The 12155-nt window shown below is 37.4% G+C and overlaps 1 protein-coding gene across 10 annotated transcripts in view; it reads left to right on the top strand.

Moving 5' to 3' along the window:
• Positions 1–12155, top strand: part of ift172 (intraflagellar transport 172) — a 226881-nt gene that overhangs the window by 169674 nt on the left and 45052 nt on the right. For all 10 annotated transcript variants that reach the window (XR_011340510.1, XR_011340509.1, XM_069886606.1 and 7 more), the window contains 4 exons: positions 974–1103; positions 1720–1818; positions 7302–7411; positions 9407–9470. Coding sequence is in view for 8 of the 10 variants with exons in the window: in XM_069886606.1 (XP_069742707.1) it covers positions 974–1103; positions 1720–1818; positions 7302–7411; positions 9407–9470 (403 nt within the window). In the remaining 2 variants the exon portion in view is untranslated. The remainder of the gene's footprint in view (positions 1–973; positions 1104–1719; positions 1819–7301; positions 7412–9406; positions 9471–12155) is intronic.

A 12155-nucleotide genomic window follows, 5' to 3' on the forward strand; every position in this document is an offset into this window, starting at 1 on the left:
CTATTTCTTGTCATTCTAATCTTTCCTCTTTTCCCACACAGAGTAAGGATAGAATTTCTCTGGCCTTTCCATCACCTACTTCCACAGTCATTTTTGATGGAATGCCATCATTGGATACTTATCTCTTTCAGTATTCTGATGGGACATTTTCTTCTATGCCTCCCTTGCTCACTCTCTTGATGACCTTTCCCTTTTCCCACAAAACTTTTTCTATGCAACTGCAGGAGGTGTAACACTTGTAGTTTTAACTCTTCGCACCATCTTGGGATAAAAGGACTCTTCAGGTGAAACTACAGTTCACTTGAACTATTTCTAATTTAATATGCTATATTCTGTATTCACAAATTAGTCTCCATCGCATTGGGGAAAGTAAATGGTCATTGGATGATCACTTTGCAGAACATCTCCACTGAGTCTAGCGTGGTGAACATAGATGCACATCCACATGGAAGCGCAATGTATGACTAATGCGTATTGTCACCACATGGACATTGTAATTGATGTCACTATCCTGCGACCATGTTCCAAAGATGTACGGAATTGTGGGTTAATTGGTCACAAAAATTTGGATCTGGATGGCACAAAGGCCCAGCCATTCTAAACGGGAGCCACAGCACGTTGGTAGGAAAGAGGAACGGAAGAAACCAACTAGACTGCTTCACAGGGAAGGAGACCCATAAAATTTGAGCAAGTCCTACGAGGGCCAGAGCCAAAAATATGTTGAGAAATGGCTGGTCTAAATTAAAGTTATGTGGTTTAATTTTTGAACATTTAGTTGTTATAAATAGAAATTTTGGATAACGTGTAATTGTGAATGTGTTATGTTTTAAGTGATTTTCTCATTTATTCATAACAACATTGCACTACAGGGTAAAAACAATTTTTACGGTTTCCTGAATCAGCAAGTGGCATTATTGCAACGTTATAATACTTTCTATTTTATTTTATTTTCATTTAATACTTTATCTCACAGAGGTATTGAAGGAATAATTGAACAAGCCAGAGAATGGGAACAATCAGGAGAATATATCAGGGCTGTGGAATGCTACCTTAAAGTCAAAGAAACAAATAACCTGGCTCTGGTGGAGAAGTGCTGGATGAAGGTAAAACATGCACTTAGAATAAATTTCATTACACAAGTGATGATTTATAACTTGTCAACATGAAACAATTTTTAACACCTAACTGATGAGCAACAATACAAATGTATTCTTTTCCTTTGTGTAAGCAACATTGTGGTTGTATTTTGAAATATTAATGGAAAATTAAAGATGAGTATTCCACACAGAGATGTGTGCAGGTGACATGAAAGCTAAATGACCAAAATTGATAAACATAACCCAATGAATCTGTGTCGTGGTTGATCATGTCACATCAAAAATGTAAATACACCAAATGGTAGTAACTATCTAAGAGACATTTAAACTGTAATGTTTCATTAAATGTCTATGTTGCATGATTTCTCTCCATAGATGCTAATTAATTTTGCTGCTTAGCTAGTCTTTTCCATTTTATTTCAGTTTTCTAACATTTTTGATTTGCTGTTTTTGATTGTGCCTTTGCAGTTTCTAATTTAATTTATCTGCCTATTTTGTAGCTAAAATACTTCTTGCTATTGCATCTTTATAATCATAACTTTAACTACATCAGCCTTACCTAAATTTTTTTTAGTGTTTTTGTTAGCAGGACCACTGATTCACAGAGTTATTGCATTTCCAGGCTGCTGAATTGTCCATCAAATTCTTAAACCAGGAAAAAGCTCTTGATGTAATTAAGACGGTTGGTCCTCGATTGATTGAGATGCAGAAATATAATTCGGTATGATTTAGGATTATTATATATCATGTACATTTTTAATTAGCTTTTAATTTTAAAAAAATTGAAATTTACAGCAATGTCTGAAGAAGTAAAGATTGTTAAATTTTGGTTAGTGACAGAATCCCTAGCCTCTTTCAGATAACAAGAAAGGTAAGAGATCCAGTTTTTTATTTATTTTTCTGTTTGTAGGAAATCCTTCCTGGATGGTGTGGTGATTATACATGGAGACTTTATTAGTCTATCAGTAATCATATTTTATAGAGGTAAAGGAAAATGTCAACATCCCTTTGCTTCCTCCAGCACTTTGTTTTTATGCTCCAGATTCCAGCATTGTATTATGGCCACTGGAATCACAGTGGACCCAACAAAATAATCACACATGGCATTCATGATGAATCAAATGGATTTATTCTTCATCACCCACACAACCAGCCATTTCTCAACATGTTCTTGGGCCACGGCCAAAGCTGTGTAGTCAATACCTTGACCTACAGACAAAACCTCAAGTGGAGCAGAGCAGGAAAGTGCATCAGCTACTACATTGCCTTTTCTGGAAATATGTAGTATTTTTGTGGAGAATTCTAAAGTGTATGATCATTACTCTTATTGTCGAGCTGACTGGAGCTCTGCGACCTTAAAAAATGCAAATATTAAAGGCTTGTGGTCAGTGTACATAGTAAAATCTCTGCCTTCCAAAAAATAACGGAAGTATCAAATAGACAAGTAAATGGCCAAAAGCTTCTTATCAAAAGCACTGTATTTCTCCTCTGCTTCATGAAGATGGCGGCTGAAGATTGCTAACGGTTTCCATTGCCTATTGACGTATTGATGAAGTGTACATCCTTCATCCATACTGGAAGTGCCTGTCGATAGGGCAGTGCCTGCATTTAAAACTGGGTAGCTGAGTATATACTGGCGCAAGTCAGCAAATCTTTTGCCTTCATGAAGACATTGTTTCCCTCTTTAGTCCAATGGATTATTCTGGCAATGCCGGGCAGTAAATTGAAAAGAGGCTTCATGATATGAGCTGCTCCCAGAAGAAACTAACAGTAAAAATTTACCATACCCAAGAATTTCTGCAGGCTTTTAACCATAGCAGGTCTTTGTACTTTGTAATGGCCTCAACTTTGGATGGCAATGGAGTCACACCTTTCTGAGTAATCCTATGCCCCAAGAAACTAATAATTTCTTGTCCAAAAATGCATTTATCCGGATTGATGGTCAGTCCAAACTTTTGAAGACTAATAAAAAGTGTACGAAGATGTTCCATATGTTCTTCCTTAGTCCCACTGGCCACTAAAATGTCATTGAGGTAAATGAAGACATTGATTATACCACATCCTAAAGCATCCGTCACCCGTTAAAATGATTGAGCGACATTCTTTAATCCGAATGGTATTCATAAAAATTTGAACAACCCAAAAAGGGTAATTATTACTGTTTTTGGAATGTCTTCTGGCTCTACTTGTAGTTGGTGATAGCCACGCTCCAAGTCTATTTTGGAGAAGATCTTTGCTCCATGCAAATTAGCCAAGAAATCCTGAATATGAAGTATTGGATTACGATCTGGGATGGTGGCGTTGTTAAGACACCGATAATCTCCACAAGGTCGCCAACCTCCATTGTGTTTCGGGGCCATATATAATGGAGATGCCCAGGGACTGTTGGACCTACGAATTATGCCTAGTTCCTCCATCTTGGCAAACTCTTCCATAGCTGAGAGCAACATTTCTGGAGGCAGGTGGTGCGCTTTATCATGGGTAGGAGGGCACTTACTACAAATGTGATGAGTAACACCATGCTTTGCAGTGGAGACAGAAAATATAAAGTAGTTATCTCAGGGAAATCTTCCAACAGCTTGGAGAATTCATCTACTGGTTTACTTAAAGATTAAAGGCGCAGAGCAAGAGTATAGGTATCTGCCAGAGAAATAGTCTTGAAAAGTAGTTCCATCTATTAGCCGATGCCCTTTTAAGTCGATGAGGAATGAATGAGCCTGAACAAAATCTGCACCAAGCAAAGGTTGGGATACCATTGCTATAATAAATGGCCAAGTGTAGAGATGATTCTTGACCTTGACATTCATCTTCCTGGTTCCAAAGGTCAGAATGTTGGAACAGTTAACTGCTTGTAGTTGCAGGTCCGACATAGGATGGTAGATGTCAAAACCGGTGGATGGAAATACACTAACTTCTGAACCCCATGTCCACCAGAAATTTTCACTGGGACAACTGGTCCCATACACACACTAGGCTTTCAGATTTCTAACCGCTACAGCCCTTACTGGCAGTTGGCCGGATGGAAGGCACTCTCCATCGCCTGTGGCACTAACACCAAAATGAGGTGTCAACAGGCTGCTTGCTTGTCTTGAGGTGTTGCCTACTTGTAGGGAGTGATGTGCTAAGAGCACGAGAGTGTAACATGGGGTCAATATCAGAGTGGATGGTTGTGCAGACTTGTATTTCCTTGCCGTATTTTTTAGCCAGCCATTGGGTCTTCAAATGAACACTTGGATAACAAGAGCCTAATATCATCTGTCATTTGCTCCAAAAAGAACTGCACGAATAACATATTGGGCCTTTTGCCAGCTACCAGGAACAGCATTTCGTCCATTAGTTCTGAAGGTCTCCCAACCCAACACGACGTAGTAGTTTAGCTGCCCTTTCCCTACAGGACATACCACTGACACATAATAAAAGTGCTTTTAAAGCATCATACTTGCTGCTATGTGGTGGATCTCATAGGAAATCGCCGACCCTTTTAGCGACGGCCTGGTCCAGGGCACTAACTGTAATAACGAGTGGTGTCTAATCAACTTTGTGAAGGTGAAATTGTGCTTCAGCCTGTTGGAACCACAGTTCAGGCTCAGCTGTCCCGAAAAGTGGTAGCTTCACAGCAATGGCTGCAGAGTCCGAATTTGTCCAAAAATACGTTTTTGGACTCTTCAGGGGCCCTAACTGTGACCACTGGAATTATAGTGGACATAACAAAATAAGCGCATAAGGCGTTTCTAGAGTGAATCAAACAGATTTACTCCTCGTCACCCACTCAACCTTTTGAAAACCAAAATTAAGAGCTAGACACCCATTGATATCATCACACAATGATGGGAGTTGTTGTGCCGCCATAGCGCCACGACAGTATTTTTGAAGGCATCAAATTGGCATAAAAACCAAAGCTGATAACACAGAGAAAAATATGAGAAGGATGGGACTACAGGTGTTGTTTCGTATACTGGGTGTATGTAAATACAAGGTAGATGAGAAAACATAGTTACAAATTGGCAGATACTGCATTGTGGGGATAACGGAGACATGGCCATAGGAGGATCATAGCTGGGAGCTAAATGTCCCAGGATATTCATTCTATTGAAGCCAGGCAGATGGATTGAGGGAGTGAAGTGGTGCTGTTGGTTTAAAAAAAATCAAATCCTTAGTGAGAAGGGACATAGAATTAGAGGATGTAGAGTCCTCATGGATCGAGTTGAAAAACTGCAAGGGTTTAAAAAAAACCTGCTGCAAGTTGTATTCAGGCCTCCAAATAGCCACCATGATGCATGGTGCAAATTACAACAGGAGCTACAGAAGACATAAAAAAGGCAATGTTACAGTGATCATCGGGGACTTAATTATGTAGGTAGACTGAGGATCCAACACCTATCTGATTTTTCCCAACGAATTTGTAGATATGTATGAGATTAATTCAGAGCAGCTTGAACTTGGAAGCTTTAGGTAAAAGAACTATTATGAAGCAGTGATCACAGTACAATTCATTCAGCAGTTTGAGAGGGAGAAGTTAAATTGGATATGTTGGTATTGCAGTTGAGTAAAGATGTTAGAGTAGGATAAAAGTGACCTATTCAGGATGGCTAACTAGTTGTGGGTGCTGGGTCTGCTACTTATCATTCTTTGCGTAAATAATTTAGAAGATGGAATCGATGGCTTTGATGCCAAGTTTTCAGTTGATACAAAGATAGGAGGAGGAGCAGATAGTGTTGAGAAAGCATGGAGTGTGCAAAGGGACTTGGTTGGGAGAATGAGCAAAAAAGTGGTAGATTCAATACAGCATAGGGGAAGTATATGGTCATCCACTTTGTATAAACAGGTAGACTATTTTCTCAATGGGGAGAGAATTCAAAATATGGTCCAAAGGGACTTGGGAAATCCTGCACTTTAAATGCTAATGGTTAACTTGTTGGCTGAGACAGTAGTAAGGAAGGCAAATACAATGCTTGCTTTCATTTCAAAAGGGCTAGAATATAAAAGCAAAGATGTAATGTTAAGTTTTTATAAGGCACTAGTCAGACCACAGGGAGAGTATTGCAAGCAGTTTTTGGCTCTGTGTCCAAGGAAGGATGTGCTGGTATTGGAGAAGATTCGGAGGAGATTTATGAGAATGATCCTGAGGATGAGTGGGTTAACATGCAACGAGCATTTGATGGCTCTGGGCCTGTACTCACTGAAGTATAGAAGGATAAGGGCGAACCTCATTGAAATATACTGAAGATGTGTAAAGTGGACAAGGAAAAGATGTTTCCAGAACTGGAAGAGTCTGAGACCAGAGGTCACAGCCTCAAGATAAAGGATGCCTCTTTAGTACAGAGATATCTCTTCAGCCAGTGGATGGTGAATCTGTGGAATTCTTTGCCATGGAGGGCAAGTCATTGGGTATATTTAAAGCAGAGATTGATGGGGTTCTTGATTAGTAAGGTTATGGGAAGAAGGCAGGGGAATGGGGTTGAAAGGAAAAATACATGAGCCATTTTTTTTGAATGGCAGAGAAGACTCACTAGGCCAAATGGCTTAATTCTGCTCTTAAATCTTATGGTCTTATGATATGTGACTTGTATTGTAAATTCTTTTGACTTGTCATTGATAGTGTGAAATTTGGTGTGCATCAAAGTATCTGGTAAACCTCACATTAGGAAAATAAAAAATGTGGCCATTTATCAAATTTTCCTTCATATCCTTGTAAATATATTGTACAACTACTTAACTTTTCAATATCTTTATTGTTTTTATATAATAATACAGACTTACAGAAAAAATATTAATGCATAACACTGATACAGATTCAACTACTTTCAAACTTCTTAGACGATTATTCTGACAACGACTATTCTGCCTGAAAGGAATTCCTTCTAAGCAGGGAGTAGTTAATGAAAATGTACATTTGACCATTAATTGAGAATTATTAATTGATCGAGCAATTCTATCACCAATTCAAAGGAAGAGGTGAAAAAGTGACATTTTCAAGGATAGAGAAAGTACTTTGAAAGTTGTTTTTGTGGCCATTTCTGAGACCAAGAAGAATTAAGGCACAATTTAACTTAAAAGGCTATTTTAATTTAAAATGTAAACAAATCAAGTGAGCAGGTTAGAAAATTAAAAAGTGTAAGTTGAAACATGATGTTTCATAAATATATTGACGATTATTTTTCAATATTGTATAAACATATACTTGTTACAATAATTATTTCTTAGGCAGCTGAATTGTACCTCAATATGGATCTCATAAAAGAAGCCATAGATTGCTTTATAGGAGGGGAAGAATGGAATAAAGCGAAACATGTGGCAAAGGAACTAGATCCCAGGTAACAACTCTTAAGCTGCTTTTGTTTAGCACAGTGAGTATTCTAATGAGGCAGAAACACAATAAATTATGATCTATAAGGAACAAAGAGCCACGTAGCCTAATCCTATTTGATCTATAGCCCAGTAGATCACAACTCTTCAAATACATTTTAAAGTATTTTATATATGTACTGAGAGTTTCTACCTTGCAAGTGAGTTCCAGACACTGGAACTCCAGTAGAAAAAAATGTTTTTAATTTCTCTCCTAATTCTTCTACCAGCCACTTTAAAACTATGCCCCTGTTTTTTTTTTACATCAATGGTAAAGAAACAAATGTTCCTTTCTATTTATTCTGTCCAAGCTCATTCATTTTGTACACCTCTCTTTAACCTCCTCCATTCCAGTCTAAATATTCCAAGCCTGCATAATCTTAACCTCTCTAAAATTTTAAAATCCCTGCAACATTCACATAATTTCTCTCTGCACATGCCCAAGTGGACTCTCATCTTTCTGGAACTGTGCATATTTCTAACATTACTGTTCAACTTTTGTGTTCTATGCCTTAGCTGAAAAATCATTAAGAATTTTTGAGCATATCAGTTGTATAAACAAAAGATTGAAATGTTAATCTCACCAAAAGTTTGGTCATAATAAAATATTGCTCAATTATTCTTTCACTTGACTTTGAATGAGCAATCTTTCTCATTGAGAGCCACGTTTAGTTGTATATTTGAGAGTAGAAATGGTCCCAGGATATTGATGGATTTTTACTGCTGTACCATTTAGAGCATCTCAGTGTGGTATGGCAAATGTCTTGTATCGGACTGTAAAGCACTTCAGTGGATGGTGATAACTGCCCAATGGATTATCGGCATCCAATTGCCCACCATTGAGAACATCTATCAGAAACGCTGTCTGGGCAGGGCAAATAGGATCATCAAGGATGATCTCACCCGAATTATGTGCTTTTTATTCTTCTCCTATCTGGTAGGCGCCACAGGAGCCTTCACCCTCAAACCAGCAAGCTCAAGAAGAGCTTTTTTCCCCCTGAGTCTGTAACCTGCTGAACCTTAAATCACAGCACTAAGTAACATAACATAACAATTTACAGCACGGAAACAGGCCATTAGGCCCTTCTAGTCCGCACCGAACCAAACACCCCTCTCTAGTCCCACCTCCCTGCACAATGCCCATAACCCTCCATCTTCATAACATAACAATTTACAGCATGGAAACAGGCCATTAGGCTGAATGCAAGAAAGTGCCCATCACCTCACCTAAAAATATTGATCTATATATCTGATTTCATTCTATTCAATTTTTGTGGTGTTAAATATAGCTGTTATAAAAAAAAATTATACTGAACTAATCCATATCTTACATTAATAGTATTTATCATACTATCTTGAAAGAGATCTAATCATCGTTTCTCATCAATTATAACATTCAGATCCAGCTCCATTTCTGTCTAGATTTATGCACTCCCTGTTTAATAGTTCTTTTTGCAATAAAAGATATATTAAAAAAGTAAAAGTCCTGCACTCACATTGTACTGTCAGTACTTTTATAATTGCTTGCTGAATGTACTTGTTTTTATTTGCACGTAGTTATTTATAAATAGCATTATTTTTTTTCAAACTTCTGGTTGGATGCTGATTGTATTTCATTAAAAATAAAGTTGAATCTAATCCAATATAATCTAAGATTTACAAGTAAGTGTGGCTGTTTCAACGTTCCGTCTACTTGATGGTTTTTCAAGTGCACTTTGATATTGGTCTCTTTTAAGGAGCAGCAAATTGCCAATTTTGTCCTGGGCCACACGATTTTGCCTGGTACTTGTTTCATTTCATTGACAAATTTGTTTCATTGTGCACATACTGTTGTATTGCTCTTCAGAAAACAGAACAATGCACTTTCATTGGCTTTGAAGAGTTTTGAGGGCATAGCAGGATTATGATTAAAGCTAATTAAATGCATGCAGTTTTTATTCAATTTTCTTCATTACTTTATCCAGATTTGAAGATTATGTTGATCAACATTATAAGGAATATTTGAAAAATCAAGGCAAAGTGGATTCAGTAAGAATTTGATTTGTTCAGTAAATTGATATGACATTATATATTATTACACACTTCACATTTATTTATAGCTGTTGAACATTGTCTTGGGTAAACTTATACCTCTCATTTTAGATTTGTCATCATTTGTATCAATGTTTAAACAACAAACAAACAACAAAGGAAGGTTTTTTAAACATTAAAATGATGTTTAATTCTCTCCAAAAAAAAATACTGGCCACCGCTGATCCCCAACACATCCCCAATGCCACTGCCAATCGCCAAGACCTCCCAACTGCCACCACCAATCCCCAACACGTCCCCACAGCTGCTGCTGTTCCCCAGGGAGGATTCCTGGGCTGGTGGAAAACTCACTGGTGAGTCAGCGGGCTCCTGTCGCCTCATGGGCTCATTCCAGCAGGTGCTGTTCCAGCTTCGCGACCTGGTTCTCAATGTGGTAGCTCAACACAGACCCAGTCTTCGCCTGCATAGACTCCCACACCCAACTGCCACCAATGATCACCAACACCTCCCCACTGAGGTCTTGCTCCTGCGCAGGAGTCTGAGGTCCCGCACCTGCCTGGGAGGCCACTCTCCTTGATGATGCCAGGACAAGGGATTCTTCTGACCGCTAGTGGCTGGGAGAAAGTAGGATGCAGTTTGAGAGAGAGAGTTGGAGAGAAAACTCAATAGGGTAAGGTAAACAAGAAATGGAAAAAGAGAGGCGAGGGAGTTACCTGAAACGAGGACAATCGTCATTCTAATTTCATGTCGAGTGAATTATTTTTCAACCTGTGAGGTCAGTTCGGCTCTGAAAAAATTTTGGATAACTGAGGATTTCTGATTGTTTCGGATATCCTCATTTATCCAAAAAATTTTTGGAAGTGAACAGACGTTACTTCCAGGTCCAAAAAAAATTGGATAAATGAGGATTTCGGATAATCGGTGTTATACTGTAGTCCTGTTTAGTACTTTGTTGCATATGTCTTTAATGCAATGATTGTGCAAAGTCTGTGATTCATAGACATTACCAGGTGCTGAGTATCATCTCTGGTGATGCTCTGCTAGGCCTTTCTACAGGCATCTTCAGCTCCTGCTTATTTCAGGGGCTCATCCCCTTCAGTTTTCTCTTCAGAAAGTGGAAGGCATGCTCAAATGGATTTTGATCAGGTGACTGACTTGGCCATTCAAGAATTTTCTAGTTTTAAGCTTTGAACAAAAAAACTCCTTTCTTGCTTTAACAGTATGTTTGAAATCATTGTCTTGCTGTAGGATGAAGTGCCGTCCAATGAGTTTGAATGGATTTGTTTGAAGTTGAGCAGTTAAGATGTTTCTATACACCTCAGAAATAATTTTGCTACTGCCATCAGCAGTTACATCATCAATGAAGATGAGTGCTCTAGTACTTTGGTAGCCATACATGCCCAGGCCCTAACACTCCTACCACCATGTTTCACAGATGAGGTGGTATTCTTTGGATCTTGGGCAGTTCTTTTATGCCCCACACTTTGCTCTTGCCATCACTTTGATACAGGTTAATCTTTTTTTTTTTTGAAAACTTTATTTATTTAAAAGTCATTAACAGAAAAACAATATACAATATAGCATAAATCATTTTATATAAAAAGAGAAAAAAATTAATTAAAAAAATCAACACAAGGAAAAGAAAACAACAAAAAAAGAGGAAAATACCCCTCCCACCTTTCCCACCCATCAGCCAGCTCTCTTAAGGAGAGCTTTAAAAAAAGGAAAATATATAATACATCAAAGTACATCCAAATACATATATTCCAAATACGATAACTACTTATTAACGAAAAAAAATTATCATGTAGATTATATATGATTTTTTCCATAACAATACAAGCTTTCAATTCATTATGCCATCGCATTATATTAATCACTGTAATATCTTTCCACGTACTTGCTACACATTTTCGAGCTACAGATAGTACTAAATGTACAAATGCAATTTGAAATTTATCCAACCCCAAATCCCTTTAAAGGAACCATATAACCCATTAAAAATATAGATGGATCTAATGGTATCTTAATGTTATATAATTTTTCCAAAATTTACCTAATGTCTTTCAAAAATGATTTTACTTTAACACAGGACCATACAGCATGTAAAAAAGTTCCAGTACATAAACCACGTCTAAAACAAGAATCCGAGTTACTAAAACCATATTTTTTCATTTTCTCCAGTGTTAAATATAACTGATGTAAAAAGTTATAATTAACCATTCCATATCGTACATTCGTCAATTTAGTTACACTATCATAACACATATATGCCCAATAATCTTCAGGAAAAACAAAAGCTTGATCATCTTCCCATTTACGTTTAGACTTCTCTCATTCCGGTTTATCCATATTATCTTGTAACATTTGATACGTAACTGAAATATAACCCTTTTTCAGTATAGAAGAAATCAAAGATTCAAATTCTGTCAATACAGGTTAAATTATCTCTCTACCATACATATCTTTCACCAAAGCTCGAAGTTGATAATAAACAAACAAAGAATTTTCAGCAATATCAAAACATTCCCTCAATTGATTAAAAGAAAGAAACTGTCTTTCTCAAAACAATCCTGCAATGTCTTTATACCCTTAGAATCCCAACTCTTTAAATAATTATTAAACATTGAAAAAGGAATAAGCTGTATTATATAATAGGGTTAAAATTGGCAATTTATCTTT

The sequence above is a fragment of the Narcine bancroftii genome, chromosome 6 (genome assembly GCF_036971445.1).
Source record: "Narcine bancroftii isolate sNarBan1 chromosome 6, sNarBan1.hap1, whole genome shotgun sequence".
In the NCBI taxonomy this organism is placed as follows: domain Eukaryota; kingdom Metazoa; phylum Chordata; class Chondrichthyes; order Torpediniformes; family Narcinidae; genus Narcine; species Narcine bancroftii.